Genomic DNA, 22,389 nt, shown 5'->3' on the forward strand with positions numbered 1-22,389 from the left:
GAAAGTCATGTGCCCAAATCCCCCCGGACTCCGCTCTCCAAGTTCTCAGATCACTTAGATATTGACACCGGAGGAAGTCCCGGAGTAGCTGGTTGTTCGCCCGGCGTCAGGAGCAAGACTTGTGCTCAGGCTTGTGCGCTATGCTCAGAAGGGGAGGGGACTTTCCCTGCCTGCGCCATCTCCCCTGCCCTGGCGTATTGCTCTGTGTGCAGGGTCAGACACAAACAAGGAGACCAAGGCGATGTCTGGGTGGGCTGATATCTCCCTCAGCCGTGGAGGAGTGGTTGGGACAAGCGGAGCCGTTACCTAGAGAGAGGGGGCTACAGACACTCCCTCAGAAGGATGGTCAGGAGCAGGGAAGATCCCCGCTTCCTCCACTGCCCAACCTAGCCAAACCTTAACATGCTCTCTCCCTGCCGCAGCACCAGTCCCTCCCCACGGTCCCGTCTCCGGTACAAAGCCGAACCCCATCCCTGGGCCCAGGATCAAACATCCGTCATCTCATCCTCCAGCTCCGCGTCATCCGTCTCTCCTTCGCCCTCCAGCTCCTCCTCCTCCTCTGAAGTCAGGCTGGCGTCATCGGCTTGAGCCAGGCACTTGGGGCATGAGCAGGTGAACAGGTAGTGTTCCCTGAGGGGAGCAGGAGAGAGAGAACCACGTCAAGGGACTTTGCAGGCTGGAGCGCAGAACCCTTCCGTAGAGCCAGCCTTTCGGGGGTTAACTCCCCACTTATCCCTCCCTCTGGGCAGGGAGAGCTCCCCAGGGCGGGCAGGCTTGTAGCCTGAGCCGTGAGTTATGCTGGACAAGAAGCCTCTGGTCTCTGTCGTTCTAACCTGATCACACACTATAGCTACATAAGAACGGCCAGACGGGGTCAGAGCAAGGGTCCATCTAGCCCAGTCTCCTGTCTTCCGACAGTGGCCAATGCCAGGTGCCCCAGAGGGAATGAACAGAACAGGGAATCAGCAAGTGATCCATCCCATCGCCCAGTCCCAGCTTCTGGCAGTCAGAGGCTAGGGACACTCAGAGCATGGGGTTGAATCCCTGGCCATCTTGGCTAGGAGCCATTGCTGGACCCACCCTCCAGGAACTTCTCTAATTCTTTTTTAGAAGCCTTCACAGCATCCCCTGGCAACACGTTCCCCAGGTTGACTGTGTGTTGTGAGAAGAAATTCTTCCTCTGGCTAGTATTAAACCTGTTAATGTCACTGGGTGACCCTGGTTCTTGTGTTGTGAGGAGTAAATAATACTTCCCTGGTCACTTTCGCCGCGCCACTCAGGATTTTATAGACCACTGTCATATCCCCCCTTGGTCGTCTCTTTCCCAAGCTGAAAAGTCCCAGTCTTTTGAATCTCTCCTCACATGGAAGCTGTTCCATCCCCCTCATCATTTTTGTTGCCCTTCTCTGAACCTTTTCAAATTCTAATACATCTTTTTGGAGATGGGGCGACCAGATCTGCCCGCAGCTCTGAAGGCGTGGCCGTAGAAGGGAGTTATATAGTGGCATTATGGCATTTCCTGGTTTATTATCCATCCCTTTCCTATCCTAGCATTCTGATAGCTCAGGAATAAGACAAGCTTGGGCGAGATGCATCCTTGGGTCGGTCCCCACCTGCAGGTCCCCACTGCAGGTGCACTGCAGGCAGGTATACCAGGCTCGCTTTGATCCAGCTTGCACAGGTGACAGGAGCAGCGGAGATGCAGTGACACGGGCCTCAGCGCAGGGTAGCTGCCCCAGCATGAGCCCACCAGGGTCCCTGGGTACAAACTCAGGTTACTCGCCCACGCTGAAATCTGTGCCCCCACGTCAACGCTGCTATCGTTGCCTAGGTTAAAGCTCGCCCGGGCATGCCCGCCCAGGCCACACACACGCTCACTGCTGTGTAGATGGACCCTGCAGGTGTTGCTGTGTCCACTCCCAGGGTTCATGCTGCTTGACAGGTTAGGAGCTACACGCTCCCTGCAAAACACGGACGGCAAGAAAGCCCCGGGGCTCAGGACTTTGCCAGGAGCTGGGGAGAAGGCGTCATCAGCTCACAGTGCAGACGAATCCCAGTGCATGCCGGCTGTGTGATCCTCCTGCCTGCATATCGTGCATGCTGGTGTGCCGACCCCATCTGTCCATCCCGAAGGGCGAGCGTGCCGAGAGTGCACACAGGCTGTACGTTCGGCCCAACACCCTTCGGACCGCGGAGGACACAGTGGCCCGTCCCAGCAGGCTGCATGTACACGAACGCTGCAAAGCCAGCCCAACAGAGACCAGGAGGCACCGTACAAAGGCGCAGATGCAGGCCACAGGGCGATGAGGGCAGAAGCAGCAGGCTCAGCTCTTGGGGCAGAGGCTGAATGGAGCAACTCGGGTTGATCTCAAGTATCCCTCTGTGGCTGGCAGTATTAGAGCACGCACCGGGCCCCGCCCTGCTCAGCCTGAGGGAGGGCCAGGGAAGGGAGGCCGGGGGGGGGGGTGTGGTGTGTGTGAGAGTGTGAGTGGGCGAGTGTGCACTGGGACCTGCCCTGCTCAGCCAGAGGGACGGGTGCAGCAGACTGAGGCCAGACGATGCCATTACATCCAAGAACAGAGTAAAGATGCGGGGGGGGGGGGGGGGGGGTGTCCCCTGATCCCTGAAAATAAATTGACAATATTCTGCAGAACCACTTTGCTCCACCCATGCCTTGGCAACCCTTCCTCCCACCGCTGCTTCTACCCCGATCTGTCCCCAGGGCCCCCTGGCCAGCAGAGTCCGACCGGCGTGGGTGACTACTCCTACCTGAGTATCTTGTGGCGGCTGTGTCTACTCCGCTCCCGCTGGCAGCAGTCTAAATAGCTAATGCAGATTTCCTGCCGAGACAAGAGAAACAGGCCCGGCTGAGAGTCAGTTCCCATTGCACTGAACCACTGCCGGGCTCCCCCGCCCCGGGGGGAGGGATGCTTTCCAGGAACAGAGGGGAAAGTGCAGCAAGTCACTGGGGACAAAGCACTGCCAGAGAGCAGAGGGAACTGGCAGGGCTAAAGCAGAATACAGCATCCAGCAGGGCTAACTTCCAGGGCAGGTAGAAATCAGAATCCAGCCCTATGGAGAGACTGACCCAGCAGAGCAATTAGCGGACCTTTCCATGGCTGGGAGGCCCGGCCAGGACTCAAGGGGCTGCTGCATGGTGACACCAGGCAGCACAGGGGACGTGGAGAGCCAGAGAGAAACAGAGGGTCCATGTGTGTCCTGCAGCCCCAGTGAGGAATCTCCTTTGTTGTCCTGACAGCCCGGTCCCATGCCTTCCTCCACTTTAGCGACGCTGCAGGCCGGGGGGGGCGAAGGTCAGATCTGAACTGCCCCGACGTTCAGGGGCTCGGCGGTCGGGCCCATCTCTAATCTGGATAGCAGAGATTGCCTGGGGCTCCCCGATTGCTCACAAAATAATCAGGGTCCAGAACGGCTCGAAAACCCAGCTGGGCTGAACCGCAGCTCATGATGACCCTTGTCCTTTCCTCAGCAAAGGGCCACAGAGGGTTAATGGTCTTTTAGCAAAGACCCTGAACTGGGACTCAGAAGACCAGGGTTCAACCCACAGCTCTGCCACAGACTCCCTGTCTGACCCTGGGCCAGTCACGGCATCTCTCCGTGCCTCAGTTTCCCCATCCATACAATAGGGATGTTACCTCCTATGGGGGTTGGGAGGTGCTTGGATACTATGGTAATGGGGGGATCATGTAAGCACATAGACAGAACCCTACTGGTCTTACACAGGCTGGACAGCCACTGCCTTCAGGAGGAGTTTGGCCTGAGAGAGGGCTACAGGCTTTGGCCTTCCCCAAACAAACCAGCCATTCCCTTCCCTGCAGGCTCACCTCTCCCGGCTTGATCTCCTCCAGGGCGATGAGGTGCAGGAGGAAGTTGTTATCCGGGAAGGACGTCTCAGCGTTGGGGATGCAGCTGTGGTTACCTGCAGCAGGGAAGAGACGGGCACCAGAGCCAGTGAGTGACACACAGAGGCAGGAGACCCCATTCACTGCACTGCACCGCGGAACAGCCAGCAGACGGGGAGGGCTTCGATCAGTTCTGCCCTGGGCTCAACGTGGTGAGCTGGAGGTGAAAGGCTTGGGATGCTGTTCGCCTTTCTCTGAACCAACTAGTCTCCCCACTGGTCGTTTAATGGGGTGAGAAGCAACGGAGGAAAATATTCCTATTGTAGATCCTGCTCCCTTCTCCATAAGCCTGCCTGTTGTACAGATTTCCCCACCACCCTGGCTGAGATACTCCCTGCAGCACCGAGACGGCTGCGTTATCTCTAGGCTCCCTCCCTTCTCGTTAATAAACCAGTCTCTGATTGCCCTTTCTTTAATAACAGGAGGCAGCTAAGACTGGAGACGGTTTCCTCACCAAGATATTTTTACCCCATTGCATGCAGAAAGCACTCTGGGGTTTAAGTCACATGGTATTTGTCTCTAACATGCCTGGCGCATTTTGGGCTCGGTAGGAATATGAATGCACTGGAGGTTAACTTGGCGATAGATTGCAGACCCTGGTTTGTTATTGTAGGGTTGCTCACGTGTGCTGAGCTGCTGGCATTTATTTGCTTGTTTGAAAAGCTCTGGCGTGTTCGTTTTTGAGAAGCATCATATAAATAATGCGTGGCTTTTGCAAATGGACGCAAGGAAACGAGAAGGCAGGCCAGGCTGTGACCCGCCCGACCACGCCGGCATCTCTTGAAACCTTTGGACCGTTAGAATGGTTCAGCCAAAGAGGGAGGGGGCATCAGCCCGTTACTTACAGCAGCTCTGGAGCACATAGAGGCCGGATCCCTCGCAGTTCAAGAACTCCCCGGTCTCTGAAGCAGAAAGGGAGGGTTACAGCACTGGACAACTTCTCCAGCCAAACCCTCACTCCAGGAGAGTGAGCGCGTGGGGAAACAGCAGGATGGGCAAATTCGACCAGGGCAGAGCCGTTTTGTACCGGTTCACCTGGGCCAATCACACCAATCCACTTCAGCTTCCCAGGGAGCTTGGGGACTGGACGGCTGGGGGTCGGTATTTAAAGGGGCCAGACCCCCTAGTTGACCCCCAGATAGCTGTGGGAGGAACTGAAGGCACGGAAACATCCAATTAATTACTTAACTGCACCCACAAATCAAGCAGACACCTACTGGTCCGCATCTGCGCCCATCACAACCAGCAAGACGGGGAGCTGGGTTTTAAAAACTGGTTGCCATCGCCTGGGGACACACCCATCTCCCTCCACCAGCCCCAGGAGCTGCTCCCTGCAGCTCGCCTCCCCTCAGCCACACTTCCCAGTATCTGGGAGCCAGATCCCCTGGCTGTTGAGACTGTTGAGGGTTTGGTGAATCCAGAAAAATGGCAGCAAACCAGTCCTGGCCCCGATGTTGAATGGGAAGGAGGGGCCTTGTCCCTGAGCAGAGTTCTCTCAGGGTACAGCTACACTGCAGCCGGGACCGCTAACGGCAGCTCATGGACCCTGCCAGGGCCTTCAGACAGCACCGGCCAATGCAGCCCACAAAATCGGCCAACTGCGATCGCTGCTGAGTCCCACGCCCAGCCCTGCCCGTTCCCTGGTCCCTGACTGGCCTGGAGAAGACAATGACCCAGAGAACCGCACCGACAGCCACCCGGGGACCTCACCAACGCTTCCTGCTGCAGTTACCTTTCTCGATATCCTTATAGAGCTGGTCTATGAAGGCGTCTAGCTGCTCTCGCTCATGCGGGGGAAGCTCTAATGCATCGCAGGCATGGACCCACTGGCTCAGGGAACTAGCGGAAACCAGACAGAACATGGTTATGTTTCCAAAGGTCTCTGAATCTGGCCAGGTGGGCGAGAGAGCCACCCGTACCCCAGTGCTAGGGAGAGCTGTGATCACACCTCGGGAGCCGGCACGGGTGCTCACGGCACTGGCTTTCGTTCTTCAGCACAGAACACTCAGGAGGGAGGAGAGACTCTTTGGGGCTCCCAGGGTTCAACTGTCCAATGGCCCCAAGAGGCAAAGTTCTGATGCAAAACCAGACCTGAACTTTGGGAGGCTTTGGATTGAGGGCACTGGGGAGGTCCTGTTCTACTTGACAGACAGGCGGTAAAGAGCCGCTTTTACAGAACCTCAGCAATACATACAAGGTTTTTTCTCTGCTCTCGCTCTAGGTACTTAAGTAGCTCCCATCAGCTGGGCTGAGGGATGTGCACGGATGACTCCTTCAGACGGCAGAGGGGATCCATGCAATCGCTGAGGGGAGCCCAGAGCCCTAGAGAGCTTTGGGACTCTCATGACTTCCATGCCGATTTCTCAACAGTTCCCCATGCACAGCCAGAGCGCAATGGCGAATCCATTGGTTACCTTGTTCCTATGCCTTGGCCATTGGTCCCCACCAGGGCAAACAGCGATCGGAACCCTTCTGGAGTAAACCACTGCAGAGAGGCCAAGAAGCAAGAGGATCAGTTTACCTGTCAGGACTGTAGGGCTAGCTACCATCTCAGTGGCTCCCATTTGCTCAAGCTCAGTGTTTCTCAACCTGTTTGATACCAGGGACCAGGCTGCTGCCTTCCTGCACTGCGTCAGGGAGATTTCAGGGATCGGCCCCGGTCCACGGACCAGTTGCTGAGAAACACTGCTCTAGCTCGCAGCCTCACTTGTCGGACCCACTGCAGAATCACGTGATGGGACGCGGGGCTGGGGCTGGAGCTGCCGTAGAACGGGCCCTCATGCTATTACGACCAGCAGCGAACCGAGCCTCAGCTCTGCTGTGACCCAGGTCTAGCGTCCTGTAATAACAAAGCCGGGACACAAGGCGGCGGTCCCTAGAAATGCCCCGTGAGAGAGATCTGGACGGAGAAAGTGAGGCACAGAGCTTAGTGGCTTGATTTTCATCAGCACTTCGCATCCACTGTCTTCAGTGGGAGAGCAGCACCTTTGACAAATCTGACCCGTCAAGCAAAGGGGCTCCATCCTCCAGCAGAATCCAGGGTCAGCAGGGCTCCCCTCAGACTCAGCCTACGTTCTCCCTCCCTCGGCTTCACCCTTTACTCCTTGTGGTGTCCTGTCCCAAACAATTCCTCCCCCTAGTAGGCATTTACAACCTTCTCAGATGGTTCTGGCCCCACCCAGTTCTTAGGGATCCCTCCCAGCTCCCCGTTGGCCTCGTCTCTCCTTTCTGCTACTCAACGGTGGATTCCAAGTACAGTCACTCCAGAGCCATAGAGCGCCGGAGAGGGCACAAGCCTATTACATTGTATTTCTTTCCCCCGGGTACGTCCCCTGTAAGGCAGCAGCAAGGGGAAATGCTGAACAGCTGTACATGTTCCAGAGTCGTATGTAAGATACAGGAGGTAATATCCCACTCCGCTCAGCACCGGTGAGACCTCAGCTGGGTCCCATCCTGGGCGCCACACTTAGGAAAGATGTGGACAAACTGGAGGGAGTCCAGAGGAGAGCAACAAAAATGAGAAAAGGTTTAGAAAACCTGACCCACGGGGAACGTTAAAAACCCCTGGACATGGTTAGTCTTGAGAAAAGAAGTCTGAGGGGGGGACTGACAACAATCTGCAAATATGGTAACGGCTGTTACAAAGAGGACGGGAATCCATTACTCTCCGAGTCCACTGAAGGGAGGACAAGACGTATTGGGCTTAATCTGCGGCAAGGGAGACTGAGGTTGGCTATGAGGAAAAACTTTCAAACTCTCAGGGGAGCTGAGCACTTGAAACAGGCTTCCAAGGGAGGCTGTGGAATCCCTGTCACTGGAGGTTTTGAAGAACAGGTCGGACAAACACCGGCCAGGGATGGTCTAGAGAGGGTCACGTGGTCCGGCCTCAGTGAGGGGGCTGGACTAGGTGACCTCTCAAGGTCCCTTCCAGCCCTACCTTTCTATGATTCTTGTTATCCCCTGAGTCCATCTAAGCTCAGAGCACTGAGGGGGTTAAATGCTCAGGTGCTAGAGAAAGAGGTTGTCCCTCATATCCCACCTCAGCCCCGCTGGGGTAAGGGTGAGGCACCAATGGGCTTCAGGTCAAACCTTAGCCCCTCAGTACTGTCAGGAGGAACGGCAACCAGGACACCCCACTTTCGGGGTGTCAGAGGGACTAGGGAGAAACGGGGGCTCCTCAGCACTCTCTCTGGGGTGCACAGGACTCTGCCGGGGGTGGGGAAGGGGGTGTCAAGGACTCACCACTCACCCTGCTGAGATGTTCTTCGTAAAGGGCATCCGTGAAGAGCCGCCGGAGGAGCTCTAGCTGGCCCTGGAGACACATGGCCACAAAGTGAGCGAGGAGAGGAGCCCCAGGACAGGTGTGGCAGCTTTAAATCCAGCCGACGAGCAGAGTCTGGAGCAGCCTGAAGGCTCTTTGCGCCACCACTTCTGGTCAAGAAGCTGCTCGTCTGAATTGCCCCCAAGCTGGCAGCTATCAAAAGCCACCACCACCTGTGGCTGCGTGCCCACGAGCAAAGCACTGGTATCTGGCCACTCCCTATGGGAGAAGCAACCTCAGCATGGAAACCACTGGCACTAACTGCTCCTTTCTCAGTGGACAGGCCACAGCTTGGTCCGTCTACCACGGAGCCAGGGCAATACACTGGCTAAATGGCCATGGCTGCCTCTAGTGGCTGGTCCAACAGCCTGCCGTGTACTGAGCACGAGAGGAGAACTCCTTTAGCTCAAGTGGAGAAGGCCCGTGGTTTGGACACTGACCGTTCCGGTTCTGGTCACTGCTGGGGACCGTGATGTCTCTCTCTCTGTGACCAAGGGTTTGTACACAAGTGGGGCCTTCAGAGGGAAAGGAGAGGAACTCAGGGATCCCCCCAAAAGGCCAAAGCACTCCAGTGGTGTGACGCACTGACCTTAAATTTGTCCCCCAGCAGCTTGTGGACGATCTCCTCTTCTTCGTTGGCCGTTTTACTGCAGAACTGAGAGAAAAGCTTTATCCACCAGTCTTTGTCCTTTGCCTGAAACATATCAAACAGCCGCTCAAACTGGCACTCCAGCAGGAGGGAAGTGGGAGGGGGCTATGCGAGATGGCAGGACACCCAGATCTGGACGCTATTTAGGCCAGAACATTAGCACTGCTACAGCGATGTTTAACCCTTGGAATACAAGTGAGCCAGAGAAAGGAAAGGGGAGGAAGGCTGGTTTTGTGTTTAACGCACAGGGTGGGAACTCAGGAGAGTGGGGTTCAATTCCCTGTTCTGCCACAGACAGCCTCTGTGACTTTGGGCAAGTCACTCGGTGCCTCAGTTTCCCCATCTGTGACATAAGGATAATACTTCTCTACTTGAGATGGGAGCGGTGGGGAAATACAGGTGAGACACACAGCAGTGGGGCCCATGTGCGGAGCTAGACAGAGAGGGCAGGAGAAGCCAAGGAGAGTACGCCATGGGGGGGTATTAATGCGATGGGCTCAGCCCAGTTCCACAGTGATAGTTTTTGTTCTAGGCAAACTCAGGTCTCCCTTTGCTAAGGTGGAGGGGAAGCCACAGATGTGCGACAACAGCTTTGACTCCCGGTAACACGATGGGATGAGGGACGTCAAAACCCCAAACTCCACCATTAGGAAAAGCAGGAAATGCATAGTCAAGGGGCTGCTTCGTACACAGCCACAACCCTCATTTTAAAGAGCTCTCCCAGGCCAGTGGGAAGACCCAGGGAATAGGAGCAGGAGATCACTCATCATGCAGATGACAGATGCCTTCTCAGGACACACTAACCCAGATGTTAGCCCATAAAGATCACCTCCCACGGCACAGCTACGCCACACGGGTGGGTGTGCATATTTATTCCGCCCTTATCACCATGGTATCCAAGGCCCTTACAGAATCTGTGCTGCCAGCAGCCTCTGATTCCCGCAGCAAGAGGCATCTTCAGCGCCTAGCTCAAACAAGCGCCCAGCACAAGCCCTGAGACAGGAGCTGGAGCAGTGTCACACGGTCAGGACAGTGACACAGAGACCCAGGCTGTGGTGGGACATCCTGGCTGGTGTGTCTGTGTCCCACTGCCGGGTGGAATCCGACCTGCCCGACACATCTGTGTCCAAAGGGCTTAGATGCTCTCGAGCGAATGACAGCGGAAGGAGGGTCTGCTTCTGGGGCGGAAGGTCATGAGGTCCTTCTCTGCTGCATGCTGTCTCAGCAACAAACGCTCGCTAGTGCTGGTAAGTGCGTGCAGTGCAGTGAGACATCCCCAGCCCCGCATGCTGACGTGCCAGGAGGTTACCTTACAGAAGTCTACACTGCAAAGCGAAGGTGTGCTTGTAGCCTACCCAGGCTAGCTTTAACCTTAGCAGTGAAGATGTAGGGAAGACATGTCAGCACAGGATCCAGCAGGGGCCCCCAAATGAAATGAATAGGCAGTGGGTTTAAAACAAACAAAGGGAAGTGTTTCTTCACACAACGCACAGTTAACCTGTGGAACTCCTTACTAGAGGATGTTGTGAAGGCCAAGAGTGTAACAGGGTTCAAAAAAGAACTAGATAAGTTCATGGCGGATAGGTCCATCAATGGCTGTTTGCCAGAATGGGCAGGGATGGTGTCATAGAATCATAGAATATCAGGGTTGGAAGGGACCTTAGGAGGTCATCTAGTCCAACCCCCTGCTCAAAGCAGGACCAATCCCCAATTTTTGCCCCAGATCCCTAAACGGCCCCCTCAAGGATTGAACTCACAACCCTGGGTTTAGCAAGCCAATGCTCAAACCACTGAGCTATCCCTCCTCCCAGAAGCTGGGAATGAGCGACGGGATGGATCACTTGATGATTCCCTGTTCTGTTCATTCCCTCTGGGCACTGGCCACTGTCGGAAGACAGGAGACTGGGCTAGCTGGGCCTTTGGTCTGACCCAGTCTGGCCGGTCTTATGGGCTAACAACCAAGTAAAAGCCTGCACAGGACTCTGGACATGTCCGCGGGTTGATAACCTGTGCCACCATGTTGTCGCTACAGCTGTGAACCCCGCTAGCTAGTGACGGGCATGCCTACTGGTGCTACAATCATCCCTTCACTTTGCAACGCAGGCGTAGCCCTAGAGAGGAGAGGGCAGACACCGGGAGCAACGTACAGGAGGTGCCGCCAGCAGCAAACAGAGGCACGCACCTGTTTGACGGTGGCTACCATCCTCACCAGCAGCATGATGCTGGACGTCTCCGGTGGGTAATGGATGTTTCTGTACAAGGGGGAGGAATCACAGAGCGAGAGTGAGAGGAGCAGAGATGTCCTGGCACTGAAAGGGCAAGCAGGGTGTTTGCAGCTCGAAGGGAGACAAGGACTGGAATCCCACACACAGCCTCGTTCAGACGCAGACATCGGACTGACACCAACAGCCCAGGAGCTCCGCGGGGGAAGTGGAAATTAACCAAGTTCTAAAAGGCTCAGCCGGGGCACTGATGGAGGTCTGGCCAAAGGGGCAACTTCCTGCCCTGCCTTTGGACTCTAGCAGGGGACCTTCCAAGTCGGGTCTACCGCGCATTTCTCTGCTTGTTGACAGTGAAACGGCTAAAGGCAGCAAGGCCCAGGGGCTCCAGCACTCGAGAGACTCCAGCTCTAGTCCCAGCTCTGTCATGTGACCTTCGGTAAGTCAGTTCCCCGCCTTCCCTTCCCACCCGTTGTCTATTTAGATTGTAAATTCTTTGGGGCAGGGACTACAGTTACTCTATGTATGTACAGCCCCCAGCACAATGCAATTACAGCTCTGATAGGGGTCTCTGGGTGCTATTATAATAAAAATAACTGAAGAGCCAACTAAAAACGTACGTGTTACACCTAGTGAGTTGTTGTCTCATGTTTCAGCAGAGGGCTGGAGTCAGGAGAACTGGGCTCTGTTACCACCTTGATCACATCCCTTCTCTGTGCCTCAGTTTCCTCATCTGCAAGCGGGGATAATAATCCTTCTCTCTCTCTCACACAGAGGTGTTGGGAGGCTTAATTCAATAATGTCTGTGAAGTGCTTTGGGATCCACAGATGGTGCCACAGAACTGCAAAGTATTATAATCAACTGACTGGTGTATACACACTCTATTGCCCTCTGCTGGATGGAATCAGAATTGCTCAGCTGGGTGTCACAGCCTCTATATGGCTAAAGGAGATTCTCTCTTAGCTCAAGCAACAGAGGCTTGTGCTTCAGGAGCAGGAGGCTCCTCGCTCTGTTCTCACTGATGCCGTGAAGTTCTGAGTGGCGGTGCGATGCAGCACAGTGACAACTGCATATCATAGGAGGCCCTGGCTGGTTATAGGCTGGAACAATGGAGCCGTGGGTGCCTCTGCAGAGACAGAGCAGTAACTGACCCTGCTCCAAACTACCTTCAGCTGGACACAGGGTGAGTCCCCGTCTCTGCTCTCGAACGAGCCAGAGCCAGTCTATTCAGTAGGTAGTTCTGGTCCTACAAACATCCAGTGCTCCTACCTCCAGGCCTCCTGCAGTTTGTTGAGGGGATGTTTGGGGTCCTCTCGGGAGGGGCCCAGGCACAGCACCTGGTGGTATTGCTCGAAGGCAGATTGCCTGCATTCAGCACTGCAATACGCAACCTGGAGAGCAACAGAGACAGCGACACACGTCAGTCAGCGGAAGAGTAACCTAGGAACTTAGCCCTCAGGAAAGTGAGCAACCCTTAAAGGCCAGCCATTTTCCTAGTGACCTAGGGAGAGCACTGTGGTACGGAGGAGGGGGTTCCTGGGAGCAGTCCTACACCAGCCCACTTCCCCTTAGTACAGAGTCCTGGCCCTATCTATTGCAAGAAAGAGCAGGGGGTAGCAAAGGCATGTGCCTTCCCCCTGGGTGAACCCCTCCTCGGACACAGATGCCCCTGTGAGCACCAGGATATGAAAATTCTCCCCTGCACCCCCATTGTGTACGACGAGGCTGTAGAGTGGGAAGAACTGGCCTAGACGACCCAAGTGGTCCTGCCCCATCAGATGCTCTCTCCATCAGTAGCTAGGAAAGCAATTCAACCTTCCCGATGAGAGCGCCCCAACACCAGGGCGGCTGCAGCAACAATGGCAGATCTGAAAGGGACGTGGCCTCCTTGCAGATCAAGCCCCATCCCAATCGATCAACACAAGGCCACAGCAATGGCAGCTCCCAGCTCTCCCCAGCAACCCGGTACCTGGCAATGGGGGCAGTGCTGATGCAAATCCTTCCGGATGCTGCACTGCTCTGGGTGAGGCAGGACCCGACGGCTTTTCCCCAGAAGCCTCTGTGCGTTCTCCTCTGCCGTCTCCAGGGCCCGCAGGCAGTGGTCACAGGCTAGGGAAGAAGGAACGAGCCAGATGACAGAGATAGAGAGAACCTCCTTCTAAAAGAACAGATGCGTTTGCATGCAGTGGGCCAGATCCTCGTCTGCTGTTTCAGGGTGGGTTCATTAACTTCAGTGGTGCAACACTGGTTTACAGGTGCTGAGAATCTGGTTCACTATCCCACTCTAAACCACCACTCTGAAAACAGCACAGGCCCAACACCGTCTGTAGAAACACGGCCCTCATTATCTGCATCACTTCCCGCATTCTTCAACTCCCTTTGCCACCAAACTTCACCTGCATCATGAGTCCCCAAACTGATCTGCGATGAGAAACCCTTCTGCTACACAGCTCCTGCCATCCGAAACAACCATCACGTATCTCCCTACCTCACTGATTCTTCATGCCACTTCAAATCTCAACTGGAAACCTTTTCTCCCTGTCCTAAAGCTCTTTTTTAGTTTCTATCCCCCGATCTGTCATCATTATTTAACCCCGTTCCATGTTTAGGGATTGATGGTATAAAAGACACAGTGCCCGGTGAAGCCAAGGTATACTGCAACAGGGTTCAAGGAATGATCCCTAGATATTATTGCTTCTGTGCGGCTCCCACCTTTTGCACTGATTACATCCAACTTGCAAATCACATTATATTCCCTGGGATCGGCATTTTTCTCCCTTCAGGCCACGGGTCTGGGATGAGAACTTGGAAACATTCTTTGTCCAGCACAGTGTTTCTAACCCCTGGAAGGCCATGAGGTATCCAACCTTAAAACCATGTTCTTCTGATTATCATCTTGCTATCCCGCTCCCTTTACTTCAATAACAATATGATTTTTGCAGAAGATATTTCACGGAGCACCATATTTAGAGATCAGCAGTTTATACCACTGACATGCTGGGTTTGTACAGCTTTTCCAGGCTATCAAGCATTTATTCCTAGCATTAGTGGTTTGAAAGACATCAGTCTTTAAACTGTCACTAGTCTTTTGACCACCAGCATTTTGTTCCGCATAGGCCACAGACTGAATACAGCAAGTCTCAGACCTTGGGCCAGTGTAATTTTCTGGGGCACGACATCAGGGTCACTGCTTCTTTCTCAGCGCTTTGTTATGCAGGACATCAGAGTCGGTGAACTAAGGGCCCCCTCCTGGTCTTAAAACCAATGACTCTCCTCTCACCTTTATATCTGTACAGCACGTTCCAGAGGAACTGGGATGACACCACAGGCTTCTCCAAGAAGATCGTTTCCCCTTTATGGATATTCCTGGTGGCAAATAAGCCTTTTCCCTTTGAATGGAGAAACAAGAGTGACTCCCAGTCTGTAGCAATTTGCAGCACTGCAAGTTCAGTTAGGGCTATTCCATCTCCCCAGCTAGCTGTGAGTTCCACTCTCAGGGCAGACCAAGAGTTAGGAATAGAGTCCATGTCTTCCGACGGACCGATGCCAAGTCCAGTGTCCTAAGCCAAAACCCTGGCTCTGAGAATGTAGGGTGGAACCCAGATCCAGAGCTGTAGAATCCAGATCCAAATGTTTATGGCTTGTGCCCCCTCCCACAGACTGCTCCAGGGGGCAAACTAGGGCAAAACTCCCACTGACTCCAGTAGGGCCAGGATTTCACCCCTCAACTTTATCTTTCCCCTGAAAGGATCTCAAAGTTAAATACTAGGGCTGTCGATGAATCGCAGTTAACTCATGTGATTAAGTCAAAAAAATTAATCGCAATTAATCGCACTGTTAAACAATAGAATACCAATTGAAATGTATTAAATATTTTGGATGTTTTTCTATATTTTCAAATATATTGATTTCTATTACAACAGAGAATACGAAGTGTACAGTGCTTACTTTATATTATTATTTTTATTACAAATATTTGCACTGTAAAACATGATAAACAAAAGAAATAGTATTTTTCAATTCACCTCATACAATGAGGTGTACTGTAGTACAATCTCTTTATCATAAAAGTGTAACTTACAAATGTAGGGTTTTTTGGTTACATAGCTGCTCTCAAAAATAAAACAATGTAAAACTTTAGAGACTACAAGTCCACTTGGTCCTACTTCTTGTTCAGCCAATCGTTAAGACAAACAAGTTTGTTTACATTTACGGGAGATACTGCTGCCCGCTTCTTATTTATAATGTAACCAGGAAGCGAAAATAAGCATTTGAATGGCTCTTTTGTAGCTGGCGTTGCAAGGTATTTACGTGCCAGATATGCTAAACATTCGTATGCCCCTTCATGCTTCAGCCACCATTCCAGAGGACATGCTTCCATGCAGATGATGCTTGTTAAAAAAAATAACGAATTAATTAAATTTGTGACTGAACCCCTTGGGGGAGAATTGTGCGTCTCCTGCTCTGTTTTACCCGCATTCTGCCATATAGTTCATGTTATAGCAGGCTCAGGTGATGACCCAGCACATGTTCATTTTAAGAACACTTTCACTGCAGATTTGACAAAAGGCAAAGAAGGTACCAATGTGAGATTTCTAAAAATAGCTACAGCACTCGACCCAAGGTTTAAGAGTCTGAAGCGCCTTCCAAAATCTGAGAGGGACGAGGTGTGGCGCAGGCTTTCAGAAGTCTTAAAAGAGGAACACTCCGAAGCGGAAACTTACAGACCCCGAACCAGCAAAAAAGAAAATCAACCTTCTGCTGGTGGCATCTGACTCAGATGATGAAAATAAACATGCATTGGTCTGCACTGCTTTGGATCATTATCGAGCAGAACCCATCATCAGCATGGACGCATGTCCTCTGGAATGGTGACTGAAGCATGAAGGGACATATGAATTTTTAGTGCATCTGGCACGTAAATATCTTGCGACACCAGCTACAACAGTGCCATGAGAACGCCTGTTCTCACTTTCAGGTGACATGGTAAACAAGTGGGCAGCATCATCTCCTGCAAATTGTAACCAAACTTGTTTTGTCTGAGCGATTGGCTGAAGTAGGACTGAGTGGACTTGTAGACTCTAAAGTCTTACATTGTTTTATTTTTGAGTGCAGTTATTTTTTGTACATAATTCTACATTTGTAAGTTCAACTTGCATGATAAAGAGACTGCACTACAGTACTTGTATTAAGGGAATTGAAAAATACAATTTCTTTTGTTTTTTACAGTGCAAATATTTGAAATAAAAATAATATAAAGTGAACACTGTATCCTTTGTATTCTGTGTTGTAACTGAAATCAATATATTTGAAAACGTGGAAAACATCCAAAAATATTTAAATAAATGGTATTCTATTATTACCAGTGTGATTAATCACACAATTAATTGCAATTAATTTTTTTAATCGCTTGACAGCCTTATTAAATACACAAGATCATTTCATGCAGCACTGAAATGCAACAACCTCTGGGGGCGTATCATGTCAACTGGCAAACATAGCAGCCCCAACAACATTTTCATTTAGAGCATAAAATTAGGAGATCCTTGGTGAACACTGCGATTCAAACCCCTCCTAGCCTCCTAAGAGGTGAAAGCTGTGTCATCACTGGTAAGGTAATTTTCTCTAGGGCTGCAGTAAGGTCTAGGATTTGACCGTGTAGCCCTACTGGCCTAGCTTGGTACTATTTCTTTATTATGTGATCTGTTGCTCGTCATTTTAGCATCAATGAGTAAAAATAATTCAACATAAAAGACTTCCCATCCCATCATAACACACAAATACTCAGGAACAAATACAGACACCGATCCTGCAAATAGTTCCACACTGACTTAATGTTACACATATGAATAGCTCCATTGAAATCAAGGGGACAACTCATGCACAAAGATAAGCCAGTACAGAAGCATCTGCAAGAGCACGACATAGTGAGGACAATAAAATGAACCTGGCATTATAGATATTTTGGGCCCCAAAGCTAAAGCTAACAGCAGCTATAAGCTTTATAGCATTCCCCTGTTTTCACTCCCGTGTCTCTGGGGAAAGTTCACATTTGGGCTGAGATCAGCCTTGAAAAAGAATTAATTCTTCTGGAGCTTTTGAGTCAAATTCATTCTGCCACTTTGGAGTCACACAAGCAAGAACAAAAATTGTCTAACACTCTTTAGAACAGCTTCCCCAGCATCACCCCCAAGCCCTGCCAATGTATCTGAAGTATGATTTTTATAATCCAGTCCATAGATCGCCCCACCCCACTCTGCTGATGCACCTCAGTCCTGACCTGCAATCCTCTTTCCCTTGCAATTCCAGCCTTGGACTTCACCACCACTGGCCCCCCAGCACACCTCCGATGCGCCAGCTATTCCAGCCCATTCAGCTGTCCAAATTCCCGGAAAGGGGAAGCTGGGGGAAGGGAGGCTCAACCATGTTGTTTTTTTTAAAAAATCGCTGTTTTTAATTGGGGTGGGGCAGGAACCAGACAAACAGGTGGGGGGGCGGCTGATCCAGCCAGGAAAGGCTCCCCATTCAGGGGCAGGAAGAACAGGGACCCCCTTGCTTTGCAAGGAGCACCAAGGCGGGAGATGGGGGCTGATGGAAAGGGACAGATCACGCTCCCCCCTGGCAGAAGCCACAGATGGAGGTTTAATAGTCCCTAGAGTGGGGAAGGGGGGCGTGTGTGAGAGAGAAGCGGGTCTCCCAGCCAAGGAAGGGCAGTGCAGGCTGGACAGGACCCCATCGGGGCTGCGAGGGGAGGGATCCCGGAGGGACCCCCCAGGGTGGAGCAATGCCCAGGGCTGTGCCAAGCTGCACAAAGCGGAGTCTCTCCCAGCAGCAGCAGAGCCACCCTCATGCCAGCCTGGAAGGAGGGACCTGAGTTTGGGTGGGTGGGTGGCTGGGGGGGGCGGAATCTGATCCCCTGGCCGGTGTGTGTGTGTTGGGGGGGGGAAATCTGATCCCCTGGCCGGTGTGTGTGTGTTTGGGGGGGGGAATCTGATCCCCTGGCCGGTGTGTGTGTGTTGGGGGGGGGGAATCTGATCCCCTGGCCGGTGTGTGTGTGTGTGTTTGGGGGAGGAATCTGATCCCTGGCCGGTGTGTGTGTGTGTGTTTGGGGGAGGAATCTGATCCCCTGGTCAGTGTGTGTGTGTGTGTGTTGGGGGGGGGGAATCTGATCCCCTGGTCAGTGTGTGTGTGTTGGGGGGAGGGAATCTGATCCCCTGGCAGTGTGTGTGTGTGTGTGGGGGGAATCTGATCCCCTGGCCGGTGTGTGTGTGTGTGTGGGGGATCTGATCCCCTGGTCAGTGTGTGTGTGTGTGTGGGGGGGGAATCTGATCCCCTGGCCGTGTGTGTGTGTGGGGGGGGGGAATCTGATCCCCTGGCCGTGTGTGTGTGTGTGGGGGGGATCTGATCCCTGGTCAGTGTGTGTGTGTGTGTGTGGGGGGGGGGAATCTGATCCCCTGGCCAGTGTGTGTGTGTGTGTGGGGGGGGGATCTGATCCCCTGGCCGGTGTGTGTGTGTTGGGGGGGGGGAATCTGATCCCCTGGTCAGTGTGTGTGTGTGTGTGTTGGGGGGGGGGAATCTGATCCCCTGGTCAGTGTGTGTGTGGGGGGGGGGAATCTGATCCCCTGGCCAGTGTGTGTGTGTGTGTGGGGGGGAATCTGATCCCCTGGCCGGTGTGTGTGTGTGTGGGGGGGATCTGATCCCCTGGTCAGTGTGTGTGTGTTGGGGGGGGGGAATCTGATCCCCTGGCCAGTGTGTGGGGGGGGGAGGGAATCTGATCCCCTGGCCGGTGTGTATGTGTGTGGGGGGGAGGGATCTGATCCCCTGGCCGGTGTGTGTGTGTGTGTGTGGGGGGGGGAATCTGATCCCCTGGCCCGTGTGTGTTGGGAAGGGGGGATCTGATCCCCTGGGCGGTGTGTGTGTGTGGGGGGGGGATCTGATCCCCTGGGCGGTGTGTGTGTGTGGGGGGGGATCTGATCCCCTGGCCAGGGTGTGTGTGTGGGGGGGAGGATCTGATCCCCTGGCCAGGTGTGTGTGTGGGGGGGAGGATCTGATCCCCTGGCCCGTGTGTGTTGGGAGGGGGGGATCTGATCCCCTGGGCGGTGTGTGTGTGTGTGTGGGGGGGGAATCTGATCCCCTGGCCGGTGTGTGTGTGTGTGGGGGGATCTGATCCCCTGGTCAGTGTGTGTGTGTTGGGGGGGGGGGGAATCTGATCCCCTGGCCAGTGTGGGGGGGGGGAGGGAATCTGATCCCCTGGCCGGTGTGTATGTGTGTGGGGGGGAGGGATCTGATCCCCTGGCCGGTGTGTGTGTGTGTGGGGGGGGGGGATCTGATCCCCTGGCCAGTGTGTGTGTGTGTGGGGGGGGGGAATCTGATCCCCTGGCCGGTGTGTGTGTGTGTGGGGGGGATCTGATCCCCTGGTCAGTGTGTGTGTGTTGGGGGGGGGGGAATCTGATCCCCTGGCCAGTGTGGGGGGGGGGAGGGAATCTGATCCCTGGCCGGTGTGTATGTGTGTGGGGGGGAGGGATCTGATCCCTGGCCGGTGTGTGTGTGTGTGTGGGGGGGGGGAATCTGATCCCCTGGCCCGTGTGTGTTGGGAAGGGGGGATCTGATCCCCTGGGCGGTGTGTGTGTGGGGGGGGGGGGATCTGATCCCCTGGGCGGTGTGTGTGGGGGGGGGGGGATCTGATCCCCTGGCCAACTCTGAGATAGCGCGTCCAGGGTGTGTGTGGGGGGGGGAGGATCTGATCCCCTGGCCAGGGTGTGTGTGGGGGAGGACCCTCACCTTGAGGCTGCTGATGAATCTCACTTCCACCATGGCCCGGGCCGGGCCCGCAGGATCCGCACAAAAGCAGAACAGGTCACCCATGGAGGCAGCCATCTTGGGCGCCCTCCCACCTCTGACCTGGTGGGGGAGCGGGAAAGTCTTCCTCTTCCTCCTCTTCCTCCTCCTCCTCCTGGGCCCTGCCGCCGGGCCTGCGCCGAGCAGCCGCTGCACCCGCTGCCCTGGCTGGGAATCCGCGGCGGCTGCCTGCTGTTTGCGGGCGGGGGGAGTCGAGCAGCTGGAGGCTGAGGAGAGGCGGATGAGGGGCAAAAATCAGGGACGGGGCTGGGAGGGTAGGGGCCGGGGTTCAGCCCCGGGGGGGGGCGAGGGGTAGGAGCCGGGGTTCAAGCCGGGGGGGTGGGTGGGTGGGTAGGAGCCGGGGTTCAAGCCGGGGGGGTGGGTGGGTAGGAGCCGGGGTTCAGTCTGGGTTCAGGCCAGGGTAGGAGCCGGGGTTCAGCCCTGGGGGGAGGGCGGGGGGTAGGAGCCGGGGTTCAGCCCTGGGGGGAGGGCGGGGGGTAGGAGCCGGGGTTCAGGCCGGGGTAGGAGCCGGGGTTCAGCCCCGGGAAGGGGGTCGAGGGGTAGGAGCCGCGGTTCAGGCTGGGGTTCAGGCTGGGTTCAGGCCGGGGTAGGAGCCGGGGTTCAGCCCCGGGGGGAGGGCGGGGGGTAGGAGCCGGGGTTCAGGCCGGGGGGTGGGGGGGTAGGAGCCGGGGTTCAGTCTGGGTTCAGGCCAGGGTAGGAGCCGGGGTTCAGTCTGGGTTCAGGCCAGGGTAGGAGCCGGGGTTCAGCCCTGGGGGGAGGGCGGGGGGTAGGAGCCGGGGTTCAGGCCGGGGTAGGAGCCGGGGTTCAGCCCCGGGAAGGGGGTCGAGGGGTAGGAGCCGCGGTGCAGGCTGGGGTTCAGGCTGGGTTCAGGCCGGGGTAGGAGCCGGGGTTCAGCCCCGGGGGGAGGGCGGGGGGTAGGAGCCGGGGTTCAGGCCGGGGTAGGAGCCGGGGTTCAGCCCTGGGAAGGGGGTCGAGGGGTAGGAGCCGCGGTGCAGGCTGGGGTTCAGGCTGGGTTCAGGCCGGGGTAGGAGCCGGGGTTCAGCCCGGGGGGGTAGGAGCCGGGGTTCAGCCCGGGGGGTAGGAGCCGGGGTTCAGGCCGGGGTAGGAGCCAGGGTTCAGCCCTGGGAAGGGGGGCGAGGGGTAGGAGCCGCGGTTCAGGCTGGGTTCAGGCCGGGGTAGGAACCGGGGGTGCTGCTAGACGGGGGCAGAGGACAAAGCCCTGGCACTGGGAAGGGGGGCGGCTTACAGTTTGCCCCGATGGGATGAGCCACCTGCCGTGTTTGCAAATAGAGGGTGGGGGCGGGGGGCTTTTTTTATGTCCCCTCTCACCAGCCAGCACCCCGCTTCCCAGGGCTGGGCTCCTAAAGGCCCAGGCCCTCCCCATGCCTAGACACGGCAGCTCTTCCCTCGCTGATCTATTACAGGGGTGGCCAAACTGTGGCTCACAAGCCACTTGCAGCTCTTTGACCTTGCAGTGGGGGGGCGTGGTAGGGGGGGTCTCGGCTTCAGCCCTGCAGGGCGCTCCTTCTGGCGTTCAGGGCTTCAGCAGGAGTGGGGCTGAAGCCCTGAGCCCCCGCAGGTGTGCCCCAGCTCTCAAACTTCTGCAGATTGTTGTATGTGACTCAGATGTCCAGTATGTTTAGCCACCCCTGTGATATAAGATGCAGAGGGGCTACAGGAGCCTTGATTCAGTGAAATATTTTACATACACCCCCAAAAACTTTGTGTCGCAGTTTGAGTATTTAAAAGAATCCCTTATCAGTTTACGGGTCTGCCTAAAGTCTCACAGCAGTTCGCAGACTTGTCTTATCCGCAGCTGGGATTCCCTGAAGCGCACTCCCGTCTTTGTAATCCATTTTAAATAGAGTTTTACTCCTTTTAATTGTTTACTTTTTAAAATGTGATTTTTATTACTCTGAGCACCTTATCGTTCACCTTTGGTATCATTGTGTAGATCCATGTCCTTGTGCTTGTCATAAACATAAAGGGAAGGGTAAACACCTTTAAAATCCCTCCTGGCCAGAGGAAAAACCCTTTCACCTGTAAAGGGTTAAGAAGCTAGGATAACCTTGCTGGTACCTGTCCAAAATGACCAATGAGGAGACAAGATACTTTTAAAGCTGGAGGGGGGAGAAACAAAAGCTCTCTCTGGCTGTGTGATGTTTTTTGCCAGGAACAGAACAGAAATGGAGTCTTAGAACTTAGTAAGTAATCTAGCTAGATATGTGTACTCTGAGATAGCGCGTAAATGGTTGATAAAATAAGCTGTGCTGAATGGAATGGATATTCCTGTTTTTGTAACTTAAGGTTTTGCCTAGAGGGATTCTCTATGTTTTGAATCTGATTACCCTGTAAGGTATTTACCATCCTGATTTTACAGAGATGATTCTTTTACTTTTTCTTCTATTAAAAGTCTT

At 54.4% G+C, this 22,389-nt stretch overlaps 1 protein-coding gene across 1 annotated transcript; it reads right to left on the bottom strand.

Annotated features, from left to right (window-relative positions):
* Positions 1-59: 59 nt before the first annotated feature.
* On the bottom strand, positions 60-20,120 carry SMYD5 (SMYD family member 5). The gene is made up of 13 exons (XM_073342991.1): positions 19,895-20,120; positions 14,394-14,502; positions 13,083-13,222; positions 12,383-12,504; positions 11,076-11,145; positions 8,834-8,938; positions 8,173-8,235; positions 6,338-6,408; positions 5,656-5,762; positions 4,769-4,825; positions 3,846-3,940; positions 2,770-2,840; positions 60-630 (listed from the first exon to the last, which is right to left on the bottom strand). The coding sequence occupies exons 1-13, from the start codon at positions 19,988-19,990 to the stop codon at positions 486-488; spliced, it is 1,251 nt and encodes a 416-aa protein (XP_073199092.1). The 5' UTR covers positions 19,991-20,120; the 3' UTR covers positions 60-485.
* Positions 20,121-22,389: the final 2,269 nt, after the last annotated feature.

This window comes from Lepidochelys kempii, chromosome 4 (assembly GCF_965140265.1).
Source record: "Lepidochelys kempii isolate rLepKem1 chromosome 4, rLepKem1.hap2, whole genome shotgun sequence".
NCBI lineage: Eukaryota > Metazoa > Chordata > Testudines > Cheloniidae > Lepidochelys > Lepidochelys kempii.

What these genes read in the sequence shown, in the direction of transcription:
- SMYD5 (XM_073342991.1), bottom strand. Translation starts at nt 19,990, where the DNA reads ATGGCTGCCTCCATGGGTGACCTGTTCTGCTTTTGTGCGGATCCTGCG. An exon ending in TGGTAGCCACCGTCAAACAG is followed by an intron (nt 8,939 to 11,075) that starts GTGCGTGCCTCT and finishes GATATGTTTCAG; the next exon opens with GCAAAGGACAAAGACTGGTG. An exon ending in AGGAGATCAAGCCGGGAGAG is followed by an intron (nt 2,841 to 3,845) that starts GTGAGCCTGCAG and finishes TTGTCTCGGCAG; the next exon opens with GAAATCTGCATTAGCTATTT.